Source organism: Eurosta solidaginis, chromosome 1 (genome assembly GCF_040869045.1).
Source record: "Eurosta solidaginis isolate ZX-2024a chromosome 1, ASM4086904v1, whole genome shotgun sequence".
Classification (NCBI taxonomy): Eukaryota; Metazoa; Arthropoda; class Insecta; order Diptera; family Tephritidae; genus Eurosta; species Eurosta solidaginis.
The window spans coordinates 347,694,070-347,717,623 of record NC_090319.1 but is presented as its reverse complement, the minus strand read 5'-3'; the positions used below and the strand labels follow the sequence as shown (position 1 = coordinate 347,717,623).

The following is a 23,554-nucleotide window of genomic DNA, read 5'->3' as shown; positions in this document are numbered from 1 at the left end:
ATAGTTATATTCCACATTTCCTACCCGCACCACCTATACCCACGGAAGATTGATGCTATGAAGGCAACAAGTAACCTTAGTTATAGCCACGCAATTGCAGTCGCCAATTCTAGTGCCAGCTCAAGCTCCACAGACACGTCATATACTGTCAGCAATAGTAGTGTTACAGACGCTAGTACAAAACTTACATCACCTTCTGCACCAGCTGCATCTGCATTGATTTCAGGTGGAACGACAATCGCCAGAGCGATTAAACCAAAACCTGCAATCAAAACTACGAAAGTCAGTTTTGCACCTCTAGACGTTACTTTTCCGCCGCCAAATACGACTAATATCAATAAAAGTAATCTCACTACGTCGGCCACGTGATACGAAAATTCGAAAATGCAACACAACAACATCGTCTGCGAATGGTTGCGCGCCATCGGTATGCAACAATATGCCGAAAGTTTTATGGAGAATGGCTATGATGAGCTGGAGATCTGTAAACAAATCGGTGAGATCGATTTGGACGCCATTGGGGTGGACAATACGCAGCATCGGAATAAACTACTGAAGAGTGTGCGTGCATTGAGAGAAAAAGGGGCAGCTATAGTTTATGTTATGATCAATGATCCGAAGGCGTTGAGTAGTAGCAACGAAATATTAGCCACAGATTGTGATGGGCCGACCACTATGAAAGAATTGGAAGCTGTAATGAAACGCCATCTTGAAGCTGATGGAATACGATTAACAGCGCATCCGTATTCGACACCGGTGAGTTACTAAAACTTAGTATATTTATTTAGGAACTCTGAGAACTTCAAAAAGGGACTCCACCAGTTAATACACAGAATCTAATATAAACATGACGTAATTCAGTCGATTCGAAGATCCTTTAAGTTATAACCTCTATTTCATTTATCCATCAAGTTCGGCAAGTTAAAACAAAAATTGGAATTTAAGCTGATACAAAGGTTATTCAAATTCTTGTTGTTTTTGTAGTATACTTCGCCCAGTCTATCGTCATTACCACCCAAAGCGAAGCCAACAGTCACCCTAACGGAGTACAAAATCTCTTAGTAGCTTCAACAAGTTTCAAAGGGGTGGACCCTAGGGAAATTGGTGTTAGAGGTAAAGGTGCAGACTTGTTTGGGAAATTGTGAATCATGCCGATTCCGAATGGGAGATCTTGTGGAGCTCTGGTTTTTTTCGGTATGCATTTTTTGAAGCTTTTCCATTTTGGTCAACTATCAAACTAATTCGATAAAAAGTTGGTCGGATCACAGCCTAAACAGCAGACAGATGCTCCTATCCTCCACTATGACTGGAAAATTGGAGTACCAGAGGTGACGAAAGGCATAGAAATCACCGCGGGTCGCTCGCAGTTTGGCCTTTAGTAAACTACTTTTGTCAGTATATAGATTGAGTCTGCTCTCGTTTAAGGGGTTAGTTAATGCTAATGAGAGGCCCCCTCTCTTGCTACTGTCGCGACCATTTCTGTGAAAAATGTAGTCAACGAATGTTCACAGGATACATTTTTCTTTTAACTTTGTCCTTCGGATTGATGTCGATGCGGATGGTTCGCCACTATATAAAGTCTGTAATGGCCCTGATGCTTTATTTAAAAATTAAGAAAAGGCCCGGAGGTTGTCACCCGAGGGCCAAGGACTGACTAAGCCCCAGTTAATTCAAAGGGTAGCGGTCGACCAGTCGTTGTTATCAACGTAAGTTAGCAACAACGTTGTTAAGCCTAGAAAATCTAGGGTAATGATAATCTAAGGACGGCCAGGGCCAATGCTTGGCATTATTATTCATTTTTATATTTGTACTGACTGCTTTTGGGTGCGAACAGAACGTATTGGAAAGAATGTGGCCTACCCGTGGTAGGATATAATATATTTCCCTAGAGAGACGGTCGAATTGCGGGGACTTTTGTGACGTGACAGCTCAAGGGAAAAAACAGGTTTAAACTCTTGTTAACTTTAACTCCAACTAAAAAACTGCGCCCAAAGATTTGCTGATATTTCTAGAAAGTAAATCCCTTCTAAAATTCTCGCCTTAATCACGGACTTAGAAGAAACAGCATTGTTACGCACGTGATACTTACATATTCGCATATATATAGGTGCACAGCCAAAGCAGCAAGTTCTTTTTTATCCACGACCTCTATTTTTCTTAAAAGTTTTATTGAATCGCGTATAAAATTCATATCCTCCTTGGAGTATGAAGCCTTCGGTCTGCAGCTTGAGCACCATAAATTAACAGCACATAAGATTTGTACCAATGTCCCACCCACTAACAGTTTCAATGCTCCAATTATCAAATGTTTTTGTTTGTCATTTTGCCCTAATGTCACACCACCGTCGTTGTAGCGTACAAATGTCCTGCGGAATGATAGCGTAAGCGATTTCGATTTCGTGGCATGTCGTTTGGGATTTTTTGCCCGACTAAAAAATAAATTTATGGTTTCGACCTGGTCGCTCTGCTGATGACACAATTTCTTTTTCTTGTACATGGTCATACATATTTACCATGGAGCAGGCTTACGTGCATATTTGTAAGATAATCTGTGATGTTTCGTACCTGATGGCCGCTGATGTCATTTTGCATTTCACTTTGCACTTTAACATATTATCGTACTACCAAAAAATTTAGGGTCACTACAAATACATATATACATATATATATGCTTACTTTTTATACAAATTGAGCAGAGCTCACAGAGTATATTAACTTTGATTGGATAACGGTTGGTTGTACAGGTATAAAGGAATCGAGATAGATATAGACTTCCATATATCAAAATCATCAGGATCGAGAAAAAATTTGATTGAGCCATGTCCGTCCGTCCGTCTGTCCGTTAACACGATAACTTGAGTAAATTTTGAGGTATCTTGATGAAATTTGGTATGTAGGTTCCTGGGCACTCATCTCAGATCGCTATTTAAAATGAACGATATCGGACAATAACCACGCTCACTTTTTCGATATCGAAAATTTCGAAAAATCGAAAAAGTGCGATAATTCATTACCAAATACGGATTAAGCGATGAAACTTGGTAGATGAGTTGAAATTATGACGCAGAATAGAAAACTAGTAAAATTTTGGACAACGGGCGTGGCACCGCCCACTTTTAAAAGAAGGTAATTTAGAAGTTTTGCAAACTGTAATTTGGCAGTCATTGAAGGTATCATGATGAAATTTGGCAGGATCGTTACTCTTATTACTACATGTCTGCTTAATAAAAATTTGCAAAATCGGAGAACGACCACGCCTACTTTTTAAAAAAATTTTTTTTTAAATTCAAATTTTAAAAGAAAAGTTAATATCTTTACAGTATATAAGTAATTTATGACAAAATTCAACTACAGTAATGATATGTTGCAATAAAATACAAAAATAAAAAAAAATTTCAAAATGGGCGTGGTTCCGCCCTTTTTCATTTAATTTGTCTAGGATACTTTTAATGCCATAAGTCGAACAATAATTTACCAATCCTTGTGAAATTTGGTAGAGGCTTAGATTCTAACTGTTTTCTGTGGAAAAAGGCGAAATCGGTTGAAGCCATGCCCAGTTTTTATACACAGTAGACCGCCTGTCCTTCCGCTCGGCCGTTAACCCGATAACTTGAGCAAAAATCGATATATCTTTACTAAACTCAGTTCACGTACTTATCTGAACTCACTTTGTAGTGGTTTAAAAAATGGCCGAAATCCGACTATGAGCACGCCCACTTTTTCGATATCGAAAATTACGAAAAATGAAAAAAATGCCATAATTATATACCAAATACGAAAAAGGGATGAAACATGGTAATAGGATTGGTCTATTGACGCAAAATATAACTTTAGAAAAAAACTTGGTAAAATGGGTGTTAGACCTACCATATTAAGTAGAAGAAAATGAAAAAGTTTTGCAGGGCGATATCAAAAGCCCTTGGAATCTTGGAAGGAATACTCTTCGTGGTATTACATATATAAATAAATTAGCGGTACCCTACAGATGATGTTCTGGATCACCCTGGTCCACATTTTGGTCGATATCTCGAAAACGCCTTCACATATACAACTAAGGGCCACTCCCTTTTAAACCCTCATTAACACCTTTCATTTCATACTCATATAGCACAAACAAATTCTAGAGTCAGCCCTGGTCCACCTTTTTGGCGTTATCCCTAAATGGCGTCCACCTTTAGAGCTATGGCCCACTCCCTCTTTAAAATACCCTTTAATACCTTCCATTTGATACACATGTCATACAAACACATTCCAGGGTTACCCTAGGTTAATTTTCCTACATGGTGATTTCCCCTTATTTTGTCTCCAAAGCTCTCAGCTGAGTATGTAATATTTGGTAACACCCGAACTTAGCCTTCCTTACTTGTTTTTTTTTGCTTTTATCATTTAGGGAATTCATAAGGCCGTAAGTGGTATGCATTGTGAGTTCATACAAGTGGCGAATGTTTGAGAAAAACATTCACAATAGTAAACAGCCTCGATCACCTGTTCAACCGCTGTTCGATTGCTTAAATCATTTTCCAATAGTATAGCTCTAAAGTCACTTTTTGTCTGCTAAGCAAATGTCTTAACCTCTTCTTGTTTACCATAAAAACAAGACTATGCGAAAACGGCTACGAAGCTTGTAAAGACACTTTGAGTACTTAAGTAGAGAGCTTATCAAAACTATGAATTCGTAAAAGAAATTTTGCAGACCATTTCAACGCAAGCTCAAATTAAGAGCCAGTCTTGTGAAGTTTTTTTTTCATTTGGCATTCAGGTTTTCTAATATAAATGTAGCACTTATACTCGTTTTGGTGGGGGCAAAAAAAAAATTTTTTTTCATGCCTTAAAGAAGCGGGGTGCATTATATTGAATTAAGCTATTTAAAAATTGTTTGATTCAATACTCAAAATTAACAGCTTTTTGAAGTCTAGTGCTATTGTTGAAATCAAAATTGAGACATGCTGAAATGCCATGGTTGCAATGTGTGTAAAAGTGTTGCATATGGATTTACACCTTTACGTGTGTTCATTTCGAAAGCACTTGATATATACAAGGTGATCGCTCCTTAGCATCTTTCAACAAAAACTTGCAAAGTTCAAAAAACTATCTTACGACAAATTATTAAGATAACTCAGCATGTTCGCCATGTTCGAAAATTATTTTCCTAGCTGTAGCTGATGTGATAGTAACTAATGCCTTGTCATCTGTTTGCCAATCGTAAATATGGGACAACAGCGCGCCTTTTGTATATGACGATAGGTTGATACTATTATCGTGGAGCATCCACGTCCCAGCTGGCGCATAGAATCTATCTCCCACCACCTACTCTAAACATAACCACCACAAAGGTAAACTGAACATGAGTAAAGGTAATTAGCTGCATTTCTTGCTCACGGTAGCATCCATATAAAGTTTTACATTACAAAAAAGTTTTCCGAATGAAAGTGTCTAAGTTTTTAGGCGCACTTTTCAAAACTGCCTACAAAGTCTTAGAAATCGATAAACTGCCGCTTTGTGCCACTTAGTAAAAATCCACTGTTCTGTTTGTGTTGTTTATGAGTTTGCCAGCAGAACGTCATAAAATATTTATGTTTGCGCACACCACGGATGAAGGCATTGCTCTGGGAATAACGCTGATAAGGCACGTTTCGATTGCACTTAGCGCCTTCAATTTTGTTGTTTGAGTGCATTTTTAATGCATTAAATATGCAGAAAAGGCCTTACACTTGTAATGGTATTATGTATACCAGAGCTTAGAGCACAGTATTTTCAAATAAAAAATTGTATTCACCTTCTACTTTAACTAAGTAATATGTATGTATGTAGAAATTGTATGACCTCTTTCCTGTTACTAAAGGTTTGCAAATGCATTGGATACTTTGTAGTAAATACAGTTTTTAACCGCGTTTAGGTTAATGGGGAAGAGACATGGTTTTACTACTTGATAATACTAGCCGTGTTTTTTAACACGCGTATATCCGTTTACGCTTAAACTTTATATGGACTGCTAAGCGACAAACTTTAAATACACCTCTGAAATTGCTGCGCATAAAATTTGTCCTACTAAATTTCAATACGCATTATACTCAGATGCAACTGAAATATGTGTCTTTGTTTCAGCCTCTACACTAATTCTATGTATTCTATGTGTGTCCATAATTCATCGAAACTGATTCAGCTATATGTTATACCCTATGGCCATCAGAGCGTTGTGTCTCCGCTTTTCGGTACACGCTGTGGCTGTAGCTAGTTATTTAACCACTGCCGCTAGATGGGTCTACAAAGCATTATCTAAGCGTGGATAGGCGTTTTTTTCGCGCGCAAACGTAAACGTATACGCGTGTATAAAAAAACACGGCTACTATATAAATAAAAAAAAAAATAAATAAATGTAAGGCGCGATAACCTCCGAAGAAATCTAAGGCCGAGCTTCTCTTTCAATTTGCGTCGTGTTCCTCTTAATTTTCGCTACAAATTGGCCGGACGGAACCTACATGTTTTATGCCGACTCTGAACAGTGTAAGTGCAAGGCAGATGAGAAAAATTTTCTTTTAATTGAAAAACCTTATTTCTAAAATTTTGATATTGCTTTGCCCGAGGTGTGAACACAGGGCATACGGTGTGGTAGTCGGAGCACGCTGCCATCACACCACGGTGGCCGCCATTGATAATACTGCATTTATCTAAATACGTAAGCATTGTTACGTATATAATATATTTCAGGGATTCTCAATAGCGAAACTAGATTAAGTTGAACTGACCCGTCAAATAAAAACCTCACATTAGAGTGTTAAAAAAAATGTTAATTGAAAAATGTTTTTTGTTTTCTTGGCGTCAGTGCCAAGTCCCCGTGAAGCTCGGTGTGTATACATTGAATTGTATGCCTAGAAAACTAATGTTTCAAGTTAGCTAGAGCACGCCAGTGAGTTGAAGTTAAATCACACCAGAAACAAATAATTTCGGGAAATGGAGCTTCGTCTCTTTGTTTTTTCTAACAACCAATATCGACGAGTTATTATGGAATTGAAGATGTTGATAAGCGCAATACAAAGCTTCATAGCTTCCGCAAATCCAATTGTACACTCCACCTACCCGAGGGGAACCTTTTACAAATTTGAATGTATCATACACATAGCGCAAAGGACCATCAACATCAATAACACTCCCCAAAGCTTTCAGAAAGTGTCTTTATGGCTAAAACAATAACAACGAAAAGTTATTGTTTTATTATCGACAGCGAATTATTTTCCCCGAACTATCGGTTTGTTATCAGCCTGTGTTTCGCCTAGTCATCGGCTTCTTATAGGTATCTTATAGGTTTGTAATAGCTAAATTACAGATATGTTATAGATTTTATACAAATTGGCATTACTCCGATACAAAATCGAAAGCTTTTCGATATTAAACCTTTTTTTATTACAAATCGGTAATTTCGACTTTTTGCTACCAAATCGATAACAAGCATATTAAAAATTGTAATATTTCTTGAACAGATCGAAAGCATATCACTTTTGATAGCTTATCGATAACTATCGATAAATAATGGGCAACCTTTCGAAAACAAAATTATGACTTTTCTATAACATACCAAACCATTTTTATAACAAATCGATAACTTTTTGGTAACAATTTCACAACATTTCCATTATAAATCGACAACTTTTTGAAAAAAAAAACGATAACTGGTATATAAAAAATCAGTAAGCTTTTGTTATTGCAAGAAAATTTATAACACTTGGATAATAAATCGACCACCCTTGAATCAAGATATATGTTGACTTTTTTATATCAAAATTATCGAAACAAAGTTTGACTCAGCCATGTCTATCCGTCCATCCTTTGACTAGATAAATTTTGTAAGAACTGAGATAGTTTTCGAAATTCGGTACAATGACTTATCTGGACCCCAGAAAAGTTAAAAGTTTTGCATGTTGTAGATCAAAGGCAGTTGTGTAATATACAATATACATATGTGAAAATTGGTTAACGCTCACTTTAAAACAATTTTTATACTCAGTTGAGCAGAGCTCACAGAGTATATTAAGTTTGATTGGATAACGGTCCGTCTGTTAACACGATAACTTGAGTAAATTTTGAGGTCTCTTGATGAAATTTGGTATGTAGATTCCTGAGCACTCATCTCAGATCGCTATTTAAAATGAACGATATTGGACTATAACCACGCCCACTTTTTCGATATCGGAAATTTCGAAAAACCGAAAAAGTGCGATAATTCATTACAAAAGACAGCTAAAGCGACGAAACTTGGTAGATGAATTGAACTTATGACGCGGAATAGAAAATTAGTAAAATTTTGGACAATGGGCGTGGCACCGCCCACTTTTAAAAGAAGGTAATTTAAAATGTTTGCAAGCTGTAATTTGGCAGTCGTTAAAGATATTATGATGAAATTTGGCAGGAACGTTACTCCTATTACTATATGTACGCTTAATAAAAATTAGCAAACTCGGAGAAGGACCACGCCCACTTTAAAAAAAAAAAATGTTTAAAGTAAAATTTTAACAAAAAATTAATATCTTTATAGTATATAAGAAAAGTATGTCAACTTTCAACTCCAGTAATGATATGGAGCAACAAAATACAAAAATAAAAGAAAATTTCATAATGGGAGTGGCTCCGCCCTTTTTCATTTTTGTCTAGGATACTTTTAACGCCATAAGTCGAACAAAAATTAACCAATCCTTTTGAAATTTGGTAGGGGCATAGATTTTATGACGCTAACTGTTTTCTGTGAAAATGGGCAAAATCGGTTGATGCCACGCCCAGTTTTTATACACAGTCGTCCGTCTGTCCTTCCGCATGGCCGTTAACACGATAACTTGAGCAAAAATCGACATATCTTTAATGAACTTAGTTCACGTGCTTACTTGAACTCACTTTATCTTGGTATGAAAAATGAACGAAATCCAACTATGACCACGCCCACTTTTTCGATACCGAAAATTACGAAAAATGAAAAAAATTTCATAATTCTATACCAAATACGAAAAAGGGATGAAACATGGTAAGGTAATTGGATTGTTTTATTGACGCGAAATATAACTTTAGAAAAAACTTTATAAAATGGATGTGACACCTACCATATTAAGTAGAAGAAAATGAAAAAGTTCTGCAGGGCGAAATAAAAGACCCTTAAAATCTTGGCAGGAATACTGTTCGTCGTATTACATATATAAATAAATTAGCGGTACCCGACAGATGATGTTCTGGGTCACCATGGTCCACATTTTGGTCGATATCTCGAAAACGCCTTCACATATACAACTACCACCACTCCCTTTTAAAACCCTCATTAGTACCTTTAATTTGATATCCATATCGTACAAACTCATTCTAGAGTCACCCCTGGTCCACCTTTATGGCGATATCTCGAAAAGGCGAACACCTATAGAACGAAGGCCCACTCCTTTCAAAAATACTCATTAGCACCTTTCATTTGATACCCATATCGTACAAACAAAGTCTAGAGTCACCCCTGGTCCATCTTTATTGCGATACCTTGAAAAGGCGTCCACCTATAGAACTAAGGCCCACTCCCTTTTAAAATACTCATTAACTCCTTTCGTTTGATACCCATATTGCACAGACAAATTCTAGGGTCACCCCTGGTCCACCTTTATGGCGATATCTCGAAAATGCGACCACCTATACAACAACCACCACTCCCTTTTAAAGCCCTCATTAATACCTTTAATTTGATACCTATATCGTGCAAGCACATTCTAGAGTCACCCCTGGTCCACCTTTATGGCGATATTTCGAAACGGCGTCCACCTATAGAACTAAGGCCCACTCCCTTTTAAAATACTCATTAACACCTTTCGTTTGAAACACATGTCATACAAGCACATTCCAGGGTTTCCCTCGGTTCATTTTCTTACATGGTTATTTTCCCTTATGTTGTCACCATAGCTCTCAACTGAGTATGTAATGTTCGGTTACACCCGAACTTAACCTTCCTTACTTGTTTATCTTATCCTAAAAAAATTCAAACATTGAAATTTGGAAACCACGCCCACTTTGTTCACCTAGCCGTGACGTGGTGTTAAGTAAATTTAATTTACGAACTTTTTTGAACTCATAATACATTGATTAATAAAGTGGGCAAAATCAGATTATAGCCACGCCCTCTTTTTGGATATCGAAATTTAAAGAATTGGAAAACTGCTATAAAGCATTACCAAATTCCTTTAAATTGTTGCAACTTGGGAGTCGATTGAATTTATGACGCAAAAACACATTAAGACACCAGGAAATATGTTATTAAATATCTCCGTCCTTTTGGCAAATACTTAAAAAGTTTTCTAGGGGCCATCATAATTGCCGCCAAAAGCTTGAGGTTATGTTATTGATGGTGATAGTACTTTGCCATATATAGATCCGGTACGCTTCGGTAACAAGCACAGTTAAGATACCAGCGCGACCATCTCAGGAACAATTTAATATGACCACATCTAGGCCATTCCGCCCCTCCCCCTTATTCCATGAGGAACTTGTAATCGCGAGAGCCGCTCCTACGAAATATGTGTATGATTCATTCATATTCGTAACAGGATTCGCCTCGCGTAGATTAGGTTGACAATTGGGTTGCGGAGGCCATCAATCGCGCTTATCAACCCTTTGAATTCCGCTGCATCGGGATCTGACAACTCTACCGCCCTTAATAGCAGAAGCTTCAACCTTGCTTAATAATTTTTTCTGTAGCTCGTAGATCTTACATCTGCATTTAAATAAGCCTTACTTATTAACAAGTCGTAACAGAAGGCAGTGTCTCGTACACACGCTCATCGGGAGCCCCAAGTGTTCTCTTTGGAGATTTCAGAAAATTTGTGAGGCCTTATACATTGTTCTACTCACGCTTCCTGCTCGATTGATCATATCTGTGGTCATAAGCAATAATCGCCTAAATCCCATGTAGAAAGATATCCTTTTACCGTATATTCATGGAGAGCTGCACCCTTCTTTCCCATCCGCTTTTTTGTTACCTTGTATCTTCTTACGACTACAATTTCCTAAAAGGCACTATTGTGTTGTGCTAGCCAGCATGAACAACTTATTGTCGGATCGGCGCAGAATAACTGACTCACTGACCAATGTTCCTGGCCTTTGGTGGGAAGAATACGCGGGTCGTCTTCTGAGAGTGAGTCGTATGGTTAAGTCTTATGCCACCACAAAAGATTTTCTGGAGACAATTCACGATTATTTCAGCTGCCAATACAGCATAAAATATACATACATATAAACAGAGAAACTAACAGAATAGAATATATCACATACACATATGTAGCCGTCATCTGAGAACCGAAGTTATTACTCACACATACACATGCGTATAACTAAAAGACTAAAGCTATTCGAGAAAGTTGTTCGTGAAAAATCGAGACCCTTGGAGAAATATGAGAACGAGGCAATATAGAGTCGCACGGACGGACGGACGGACATGGCCCAATCAAATTTTTTTTCGATACTGATGATTTTGATATATGGAAGCCTATATCTATCTCGACTCCTTTATACCTGTAAAACCAAACGTTATCCAATCAAAGTTAATATACTCTGTGAGCTCGGCTCAACTGAGTATAAAAATGATCGGCTAAATTTGCAAGAACAAAAAAAAAAATCATATACTCCCAGATTCCCTCAACCTAAAGTTGAAACTTAACTTTGAACATTTTTTCTCAGTCTAGACTAGGGTTAGATTGAAGTGACCGGTCAGTAAAGACAAACACCTCATATAGACTGAATGTGTGCATAGTGTTATCAGAATTTGTTTGACGCCCAAACAGAAAAATCTCAATTAGGTACAAAGACTTACGTTAAAAATAACTCCGTCTCATTGGCAAATATTAGAAGTTTTCTAGGACTTAGTTTAATTGCTGCCTCGAGATCTGGCAAGTCTGCGACCCCTTGTAGTTGGCGCATTGACCTCGCGAACGTAGGCCACGAACACAGAAGGTGCAGAACGGTTTTTCCTTCAGCTCGCAGATCTGCTGTTACGGACGAGGCCTAACTCATAAGTATGTGACGCCAGAGAGCAGTGTTCAGTGTCCATAAAGTGTTTTTATATTAAAATTTAAGAGTTACTTTTAAAGGTATCAAGCCGGAATGGGAATAAGGAACAAACGACACCGAAAAATAGTCGAAACCCAAATCGGAACCGAAATCGATGCCGCAACTGTAATAAAACGAAAATCGAGATCAGATCGCAACTAACTGTTTTTTTTCTTCTTCACTCTTATTTGCTGACTACATGTATGTGTGGTTGCTTGCCTTGCTGTTGTTGTGCATTTATTTGTAAGCAGTATAGTGATCGAAATGCAAATATTCGCCACAAAATGATATCTTCAAGGGATCATGATTTGTGGATTGCAAAACTGTTAAACTTTTTTCCTACAACTGTAGGCGGCGCCACGGTCAGTTTTCAAAATATCATGACTTTTCCAAATTTTTACAAAAGCATTTATTACGACGTTATAATTCTGGTGTGATGGGGTGAAGGCGCTTAATACCTCGGCTTCGTATATACAGTTTTTTTATGTTTCGTGGAAGGAGGAAATGCTTTATGCGCTGTCCGGGATATTTAAGCATCACTCTCCTAGTGTAGGACTCGCTTCTTCCATGAAGGGCTACCCTCTAACACCTAACCTCCCAACGCCCGCACAAATCCCTATACATGGTACCGCGTTTAGCATTACTTCGGGCACGGGTTCGCGCTACTTGAGCTCTATGGATTCTCTCACGCTAATGGGCTAGGCATACGTCTTCTCGTTTACTGATAAATATATGCCTTACATATGTGCTGACCGTATCCCATCTGTCTCCTCGGCAGGTCATGCTATTGATGACACGCCCGGGGATAGGTTGCCAAGTACCTCTTCTACCCTCCTTCGCTGATCGCAGTACTGCCCGCATTCGTAGAAAGTGTGGCTACATCGTCTATTTTCCCACAGCACATGCAACTCGGGTTATCAACCTTGCCTATTCTGTGTAGGTATTCGCGGAAGAAACCATGTCCGGTTAGAAACAGGTCAGGTAAAAGTCTACCTATCCGTGGATTATTATGATTAAATTATACTCATTACCTCCAGTAGGCGTGGCAAGACTTTATTGACCCCCTTTTGTATTTATTGTAATGTGGTGTTACCAGTCTTTGTATTCGTGATAGTAGCCTGCCCATAACGTTTTATTTATTCGAATAAATTTAATACATTTTATAATACACAAGTTTTGGATTTAATGCGCTCCTTTTAAGTTGTCTAGAGTCTTATTTATTTGCCGCTGAAAACATTCTAATAAAATGCACATTCTGCAACATTCCCATAACATTACAAAATTGCCTGATGATGATTACGTTGGCGGTTTTCGAAATGGGTCCATCGCAATATGCCATTAAATGTTTCTTTATTTTCATTTTCTCTTAGAAAACATAATAATTGACAATCAATTATTATAAGCCGGTGTTAAGCTCATGAATTCTTAAATATAAGTATAAACTGAACACATCATTAAACAAACATACATAAAAAATGCTTCTAATTGCACTACAAGAAATTTCACAAACGAATAAGATTTCGCTACAAGTGCACTATATGTGAGCAGACTACAGACGGCGGCTTGACTATATGAAGATATGTGGTCCTGTAAATAATGACAAGACATTACAGACTCTGCGCCTACCTGCAGTTTGTTTTTATTTATTTTCTATAATTTAAATTGTTTTTGATTCGGCTCAGTTGGAACGGCGCGGTAATCATGAAGTGAATTTAAGCATGCAAGCTCAATGTTAAGTGTTTGTAGATGCAACGTTGTAGGTAAATTAAAGCACGTGCAAAGCGGTTGCAATAGCTCTCAACCAGCTCAGACGTTGCAAGTAGCTAAAAGCTCAGAAGACAAAGTCGCTGATACTCCAACTTTGTGCTCATGTATGTTACAATCATGGTTTATATTTATGAGTGTGTTTGAATGCATAGGAGCGGTTGCTATTTAAGTTTATGCTTATAGAGGTACCCTGAAAAAGTAACTTTTTATTAATTATTATTTTGTCTGCCTATAAAAACAACAATATTATATGTCTTGAACATATGAATATGTACATACTCTTTCGTGTATGAATCACATAGACATGACTATGATGCACAGGAAAGACTCCCGAGGATGCTGTATGTGCCATGGCTGGCAAAACGCACAAAAAACATATACTATTAATTTTATCATTAAAATAAAAACAACGTCATTCTACTTTTGGATACTATGGTAACCTTACTAATATGAAGATTAGCAGGAAGCTAGGAAACCGTAATGTGTTACATTTCTCAAGACATTCTACAGCAACCCAGCATGTGCACGGATAATCCGCCAAGCTGTTCATATTTGGAAATAAAACGTAAAAATATCGTGTCATTAGCATATGCTGTCAGATAAGAATTAAAGTGAGCTCTGGAGAAAAAAATGATTACCAAGCCATATAAAATATTGCTTTTGATTTACAGCTTGCAAAACTTTAAAAATTTCTTCTTATAAATGTGGGCGGTGCCACATCCAATTTCCAAAATTTCACCAAATCATGACTTTTCCAGTTTTTACAAAATAATTTATTACAGCGTCATAATTCTGCTGTGATGAGGCGAAGGTGCCTAATACCTCGGCTTCTTATATTAATTGCCTCCAATAGGCGTGGCATGATTGACCGTTTATTGTATGTCTAGTAAATTGAGACGTTCCGTTTCAATTTTTGCATACATGTCTACAATGTATTGGTGAAAAAGTTTAGAGCTGCTGCCAGTTTTGGCATTAATAACATCAGCTTGTTAGTAAAGGCCAGTCTTAATATCTCATATAATATTTCATACAGCATATAGTGCGATAGATTTACGTCCAGAGGCAACGAGCTTCAATGCGGCTTTAAGTCTACCTTCAGGCGAAATGAGCTGCTTTTTTGAATTTGAGTTTCCTGCAAAATTAATACGGTTATCCGAAAAACCTTGACTTATGATACGATCAGCTTCGTAAAAAATGATGCCACGGAAGAATAAAATAAATTTTGAACGGTGCCAGGCAAGAAATTTAACAAATAGCCTATCTTAATACTAAGGGTTGCCTTGGTTAGGCATTCTTGAACAAAATCTCTACCGGCGAACTAATAAACTCACCATTTTCATACCTGTCCTGATTTATGGCTTGAATTTTTCAACAGCATGGAACCTTTTTAAATTATACATGTTTGTTGTTCCCTTTCCTTCTCTGTCTCCTGGCAATTGGTTTGTTTCTCTTCTTTTTTCTATTCCCTTCATCTCCCACTCCCTTTTACTATTCTTTTCCATCATTCACTCCCTTACTCTCTACCTTTACCTCTTCTCCTCCCTCCTTGTCCCACTCTTTATCGCCATTTCTCCTGTACCATTTCTTTTAAATTTACCTGCCTTTTCCCTAACCCTTTTTCCCTGACGTCCTACCGAGGGGCGGAAAGAAGTGGACGGAAGATGGGCGATGATCGTTTCTAATGTGACCACATAACTCAAAAGTGCAAAAATCTGTTTTACTGATAGCTATGGCCGGTGTCCTATTCTCCTTGGGGAAAGCAAACATGCATAGTTCCTGTGCTATTGTGGATATATTTAGGGATTACCTGTAGAGGGCTAGCTCCCATATATGGCAAGCGTTTCTGGTTTCGCTTTTTCCCCAAATCTTGATGTATGGCCAATAGTATAAGCATTATCCTTGACAGTTATTTTCTTCAATGGAGCTCTGGTCTGGAGAGCAATACAAACTACGTTTTCACGTTTAAAAGGAAGAGATAAAAACATGGACCTTGCAAATTTCTGATAGGCTTCGCATGTATATCAGTTATCCAAATTGTGCTCCAGTTGCTTGATTCACTATTATACCCTCAACGGAATAATTGGACGGAAAATTATAATGAGCAGGAAGTATCTGGGCAGCCTTCTGCCCGGAATATATGTGCGCAGGAAACTAAAGAGAGTTTTCAGTCAAATGCCTCGTTTATTAAAGATGTTATAAATGTGATGCTCTGCCCCTCTCACTCTTAGGAAATTTAGTCAGACAATCAGGGACATCTTACTACTTTCTAATCGAAATTATCTCGCTGCCAGTGCATAAAGATATCCCTAGCAAAGGTATTGCTGGTGTTTGGGCCTAAACGGGTACTTGCAAACTGAACGCGGTGTCTGCTTTGGATTTAATTATCCATTTCCTGTCTGTGTACACTGAAAGAAATGGTGCTATTAAATTCAACAAATCGGTTCTGTTGTTCTTGATTTAACGGAGATTCGGTAAAATTGATCGAATTATGGTTAATTCGACCGAGTTCTTTGTCAAGCGAACAAATCAGTTTAGTCATTTCAACAGAAGAGAAATTGTAGATCTTAAGTTAACAAAGTTCTGTTCTCACAACTGATCTCACTGGTCTTTTCAACAGCGATCAACAGTCAATACATGAGCAAATTTCAAACGCTCTCTACTTCACTGCGCTCTCTACTTTGTACTTATGTATTTTTGTACTATATGTATCACATATTTACGTATGTATATGGCGGCCACCGTGGATTGATGGTAGCGTGCTCCGCCTACCACACCGAAGACCCTGGGTTCACACCCCGGGCAAAGCAACATAAAAATTTTAGAAATAAAGTTTTTCAATTAGAAGAAAATTTTCCTAAGCGCGGTCGCACATCGGCACTGTTCGGCAAGCACTCCGAGTGCATTTCTGCCATGAAAAGATGTCAGTGAAAACTCATCTGCCTTGCAAATGCCGCAACATATGTACTTTCGTACAAAGCTGTCGCAACAACTTTTTTTGTTCATTTGACTACTAAAACGGTCAATTACGAATCAACGATTTCTGCGCAGTTGATTCAACATCTTGTTGCGACGGATAAAAGTTGACAGAAATTTCGGTTGAATTGACCCATATTCTTTCAGTGTATCTATTCCTCGAGCTAGCTAAGAAACCGATGACTGATACTTCCACTTGTCAAGGGTAGAGGTGTTTCTGACCAATTGTTGGCTACAAGCGCTCAATGGAGGTACAATATATCCGACAGCGATTTTTTGTTATCTCCTTTGGCTTCCTTGGCTCTCCTTTTTCTGCCTAAATATTTATTCCTACATCGCAGAGATTGATTTACGTCCCTTTTAAATCTAGTAATACAGCACTTTTTATTACATCCAATCTACGTTGCTTGCATTCGAATTTCCTGCAGCGGCCCAGAAGCTTTTTGGTCTATTTTTTCAGCACTTAAACTGCAGTTAGTTTTATTTTTCTTATTTTTATTCTTATTTCAGGAGGGAAAACGTGGCTATTTAGAAGGCCTTGCTGCTCACTACAGCAAACAAATTAATATGCCGTATGAGGACGTGCTTGATGCAATCGAAGAAGTGCGCGTATCTAAATGGAAAGAACGACATGTCCGCATTTCAACTGGACACACTTTATCGCGGCGTACGGGTGGAAGTAGCAGCAGTGGAGGTCAAAGCGCCATATCAGCAATGCTAAGTGGTGGTGGTGGTGGTGGTGGTGTTGGTCTAGGTATTGGATTCGGTATGATCGGCGGTAATATCGCAAATCAATCAACCATGCCGACAAGTCATAGCCAACCATTGTATGTGCCTGGAAAATATTTGGTACGTATACGCCATGGATGTATGGCTGTAGGATTTGCAATGAGCCTGAAACTGTTATGCTCTTAAACATATCGTATGCAGCTAGTGTAACTCAAATTTACGTTTTTTATCGTTTTTATTGAATGCACTTTATCAAATGATGGTGTTGCATTTTGTTACTTCACTTTGTACTTTATTTGTTTTCATCTTGCATCTTTTGTTATTTTTTTTTTGACCGCCTGCAGCCATCAAGTTGCCTTTCAAACCGTGAGGAGAATGAAATATACAGCTATACACAAAACGATTTAGTTAATCGTATGGCCAGAACTGCGATTGATTCGAAATCGACGGTTAACCTGAATGGCATGCAACACAGTTATCCTGGAGCTAGGCGAAATGTCTTCTACGATTTCTCGGCAACAGGTGGGTATTCAATGAAAATTGTGCTGGTGGTTTTGCATTCAATGAGTTATTTGAATTGAATTCACCATCACGGAATTTATTTGGTTTTAACTTTTATTTCTTTTTTGCTGTTATGCTGTTCTACAGAAGGACGAAATCAAAACAAAAGGCGAACGGTATTTGCGCGCTTTCTTAGTGGTCTAAAGCAAAGTGGCGACGATAACAATGAAGGAATGCAATTGAAGGTGAGTAGTGTTAGAATAACGATTTTGAGGGAGCTTAAACCTGTATATAAAACTTCTTTTCGGTACAAAACTATAATAGCAATTTTATTTTTTTCCAAAATTTGCAAAAACATCTTTGGTTAAATTTAAACCACTAATTTTTTGCAGTCCAAACCTTAACCATAAACATGGCATGATATAAAATAAAAGCCCCAATAAAAGAAGGTGACGGCTAGACAAAATCAGAACAAGGTTTTGATACATTTTTTGGCTAGAGAGAAAAAATGTTGCTAAGTGATCCAAGGATTTTTATTTTACTTTAGAGCTTTAAAGAACTTCCCTATAGCCTATTTACCTGAAACTTTGAACGAGGCTTCGGGCTCTAGAAGGTTGAAACATTTAGGATAAAAGAGTGTTCTAGATAGCTCAAGGATCGAGATATTCAGAAAGTCCAGTTAGAACATATGGAATATTACGACCGCTATTTGAGTAACTTCCAGTTAAGCCTGATTCTTAAAACAAGGAATATACTTCAGAACACCATGACAAAGCAGCACGTGGGAAACAAACTTTCGCTAGGGTCTTCAGGGATCGTGAACATTAAAAAAATCGTCTGACTTTAGAAATCTTGCTCCAAAGTTTTAAGGAACTTCCCGATAACACAGAGACCTGAAACTTTGATAGAAACTTTCGGCTCTAGTAAATTGTAATATTTGCGATAAACGAGTTTACTAGGTTGGACAGGGTAAAGAGATATATAGGGAACTAGACTAAACTCGCGGCTCCACCTACGAAAAACTCACTATACAAAATTTCATTGCATTCCATGTTGTATTTCAAAAGTTATAAGTGCCAAAACGAACAGGCATTGAATTTTATAGATATAGATTTAGAAAGTCAATTTTCAACATGTGGAAAGTTGCGACCGCTCTTTGAGTAACTTCCCCTAGAGCTGGATTCTTGCAGCTACGAACATACTTCTAAACTCCATGACCATGCGACATGAGGGAAACAAATTTTGACTAGGAAATCCAGCGATCGTGCAAAAAAAATCGTCCGAACTTGGTAATTTTGTCTTCGGGTTTTAAGCAACTTCGCGATAACCTACAGATCTGACACTTTAAATATAGCCAAGGGTTCTATTAAGTTGTAATATTTAATATACCACCAATTTTTTATTTCGGGCAGATATCGGGATATTGAGATATATATTTAGAAAATGAGAAACTTCTCGTGGAGCTATATTCTTGAAACATAATTTAGAAGAAATATAATGTTGGAAAAGTGTAGTATTTAGAACAAAAGAGTTTCTGGGGAAAGGGATCGAGATATTTAAAGGTATTTAGAAAATCCATTTAGAACATGTAGAATCGATTTTAGAGTAACTTCTCATTGAGGTAGACACTTGAAACCTTACACCAAGTTAGTCTTGATGGACTTTGAGTTATCATCTTAGGTCGATAATTGCAGTCTACCTTTATAGTTTCAAAATCAAAATTCATCATCATTATGTCTGTGTTTAAGGACAAATTCCCTGCTACTCATCCAGCCATTTATAGAAAGGAAGTGTTTAAACATTTTTATCTATTCTTTTTTATTTATTTTTTATGTATTTTTTTAATTATTTGTTCTAGTACATTTTACTTGAACAAAATTGTGTTTCTGTTTCGTGCTAAACTTTCAAAACATTGTTTCGTGCCATTTTCTTAGGGTATGGTTCTCACTATGGATAAAGGGCCAATTAATGGTGACTTATAACCATAACCAGATAAAACAGCTGATCGAGCCTTCCTTATGGAAATCAATGTAATCGATTAATGGTGCCATACCATATCGCTAACGCCATAACCATACCATACCCAACCAATTGGTTTTTCGTTTCTCGCCATATCCATAACCTAACAAGTAAGGAAGCCTAAGTTCGGGTGTAACCGAACATTACATACTCAGCTGAGAGCTTTGGAGACAAATAAGGGAAAATCACCATGTAGCAAAATGAACCTAGGGAAACCCTGGAATGTGTTTGTATGACATGGGTTTCAAATGGAAGGTATTAAAGAGTATTTTAAAAGGGAGTGTGCCATAGTTCTATAGGTGGCCGCCATTTCGGGATATCGCCATAAAGGTGGACCAGAGGTGACTCTATAATGTTTTGTACGATATGGGTATCAAATTAAAGGTATTAATGGGGGTTTTAAAAGGAAGTAACCCTTAGTTGTATATGTGAAGGAGTTTTCGAGATATCGACCAAAATGTGGATCACGGTGACCCAGAACGTCATCTGTTGGGTACCGCTAATTTATTTATATATGTCATACCACGAACAGTATTCCTGCCAAGATTTTGATTTCGCCGTGCAGAACATTTTCATTTTCTTCTACTTAATATGGTAGGTGTCACACCCATTTTACAAAGTTTTTTTTTTAAATAAAATAAACCAATCCAATTACCATGTTTCATCTTTTTTTCATATTTGGTACAGAATTATTGCATTTTTTCATTTTTCGTAATTTTCGATATCGAAAAAGTGTGCGTGGCATAGTCGGATTTCGGATATTTTTTATATTTATATAAGATAAAGTGAGTTCAGATAAGTATGTGAACTAAGTTTAGTAAAGATATATCGATTTTTGCTCAAGTTTTCGTGTTAACGGCCGAGCGGAAGGACAGACGGCCGACTGTATATATAAACTGGGCGTGGCTTCAACCGATTTCGCCCGTTATCACAGAAAACAGTTATCGTCATAGAGTATATGCCCCTACCAAATTTCACAAGGATTGCTAAATTTTTGTTCGACTTATGGCATTAAAAGTATCCTAGATAAATTAAATGAAAAAGTGCACGCATATTTTGAAATTTTCTTTTATTTTTATATTTTGTTACACCATATCATTACTGGAGTTGAATGTTGACATAATTTATTTATATACTGTAAAGATATTAAATTTTTTGTTAAAATTTGACTTTAAAAAATTTGTTTAAAAGTGGGCGCGTTTGGTAATTTCTATTTAGCGCACACATAGTAATAGGAGTAACGTGCCTGCCAAATTTCATCATGATATCTTCAACGACTGCGAAATTATAGCTTGCAAAACTTTGAAATTACCTTCTTTTAAAAGTGGGCGGTGCCACGCCCATTGTCCACAATTTTACTAGTTTTCTATTTTGCGTCATAAGGCCAATGCACCTGCCAAGCTTCATCGCTTTATCCGCCTTTGGCAATGAATTATCGCACTTTTTCCGTTTTTCGAAATTTTCGATATCGAAAAAGTGGGAGTGGTTGTAGTTCGATTTCGTTGGTTTTAAATAGCGATCTCAGATGAGCGCCCAGGAACCTACATACCAAATTTCATCAAGATACCTCAAAATTTACTCAAGTTATCGTGTTTACGGACGGACGGACGGACAGACGGACGGACATGGCTAAATGAATTTCTTTTTTCGCCCAAATCATTTTGATATATAGAAGTCTATATCTATCTCGATTAGTTTATGCCGTTACGGATTACCCTTATGCGAACAAAGTTAATATACTCTGTGAGCTCTGCTCAGCTGAGTATAAAAATATTTGAGTTGGTGAATTTAATAACTTTTTGTAAATTTTATTCATTGTTTTGAATACGCTATGACTAAGGGACTTATTTTTTGTGGAATATGTGTGTAATTTTTTGCGTTTTCTTAATTTTTATGAAATGTTAACGATTTTTAGGTTAAGGCACCATTAATCGATCACATTTGAGGTGGTTATGGATATGGGTATGGTTACGACTATGGCGTTAGGGTTAAGGAAGTTTAATTAGCCCTTAAAAATACATGCACTACAACCTTACTTACATCCTTAGCGAAAATGAACACTAATATTTATATATTTAAAAGCAAAGTAGCGCAGGGATCCTGAGTTTGTCACTCAGGCGAAGGTAATGAATGGTATTTGAATGTGGGTATATGTATGTGTGAAGCCTTTGGGAGCGGAAGTAAGAAATTTGACAATGGAACGTTAGGCTGCTTGTTCCTTTCACTGTTCAATCTGTATCTCACACGGTTTGCTTTATTTGCCTAAAATTGAATATCCTGTTTTGATGTTATTGTCGCAGCTTAATATACATATCTACATACATATCTGCATGCATATATAGTTCCTCCCCAATATTGCCAGTTTCGTGTCAGACTATATATGTAGTGGTACAAATTCATTTGCAGACAGGATATTGTGAGGATTCCTGTTAATTTGCGCCATTCAGTTATGTACACTGCGGTTTTGTGCACATTTTTGCGGTTACCATTTTTCAATGGTTGCTTCCGTTTTTTTTTTTTTGGAGATTAAACTAGGCTAACTTTTGTTTGCATATTTCGTATATCTTCGCCCACAAGCGCTTATAAATATACACATGAATATACCCAACAAACATTTTTATGCAGCCTAAGGCCCGGGTTTTCAGCAGTAGGCTTAACCTAAGTTTGGTTAAACTCTAGTCAAATTTAATCTCCGGTAACAGTTTGAGGCCGCGTTTGGGGTAGGCTTAGTTGTACGGCTACATTGCTTTTTATTATTTTATTATTACCCAACAAACATGGAGAACATAATTATCCAGACTTAGCTAAATATATATCTAGTACTTACTTAATTATTTAAATAGCGCTTGACCGTTTAAACGGTTATGGCCTTCCAACAATTGGTCACATCAAGCGATTTTAAATCGTTCTCCACCTCGTCCTTCCAGCGGAGTGGGGGGTTCCGGTAGAAACACTTTTTTGGCCGGAGCGTCATCTTTCATTCGCATAACATGGCCTAGCCAGCAGAGCCGCTGTGTTTTAATTCGCTGGGTTTCCGGCCATAAAAGGAAAGAATGTCACGAAAAGGCCGATGAATTGGCAAATGAATTTGCAACACTCGCTGAAAGGAAAATAGACGTCGATATCCGTTTGGTAGCAGTTAAAAGAACACAGGAGCTGCATATGACCCATCAATCAGGAAAGGCGTGGACAAAAGAACGGGGCTACAAAATTTCTAAGATTATGTGCAAAGCCTACGATATCAGACTCACAAAGTAGCTTATATCTCTAAAGTGAGAGGACCTAAAGCTCATAAGTTAGGTGTCGCAGGTCACATCAGTTGTAGAAAGTGTGAACTGCAGAAAGAGCACGTTCTGTGTTCGTGTTCTGCGTTCGCCAGGTCAGGGCTCAAGCTATTAGGGGCAGGAGCAATTAAGCCAGGTCGTAGAAAAATTCTAGTATTTGCCAAGAGGACGGAGGTATTCAATAACATTAGGCTTGGTACCTGATTGGGGTTCTACCGTTTGGT

General features: G+C 37.6%; 1 protein-coding gene across 2 annotated transcripts in view; it reads left to right on the top strand.

The window, feature by feature from the left end:
* Nucleotides 1-288: 288 nt before the first annotated feature.
* LOC137244611 (uncharacterized) overlaps nucleotides 289-23,554 on the top strand; it is a 33,328-nt gene continuing 10,062 nt past the window's right edge. The window contains exons 1-5 of one of the 2 annotated variants that reach the window (XM_067773854.1): nucleotides 289-756; nucleotides 17,308-17,485; nucleotides 17,552-17,646; nucleotides 17,871-18,048; nucleotides 18,175-18,272. In XM_067773854.1, the coding sequence (XP_067629955.1) occupies nucleotides 385-756; nucleotides 17,308-17,485; nucleotides 17,552-17,646; nucleotides 17,871-18,048; nucleotides 18,175-18,272 (921 nt within the window). In that variant the 5' untranslated portion in view covers nucleotides 289-384. Of the gene's footprint in view, nucleotides 757-17,307; nucleotides 17,647-17,870; nucleotides 18,049-18,174; nucleotides 18,273-23,554 lie in introns of both variants that reach the window. The other variant, XM_067773846.1, reaches the window with a different exon arrangement.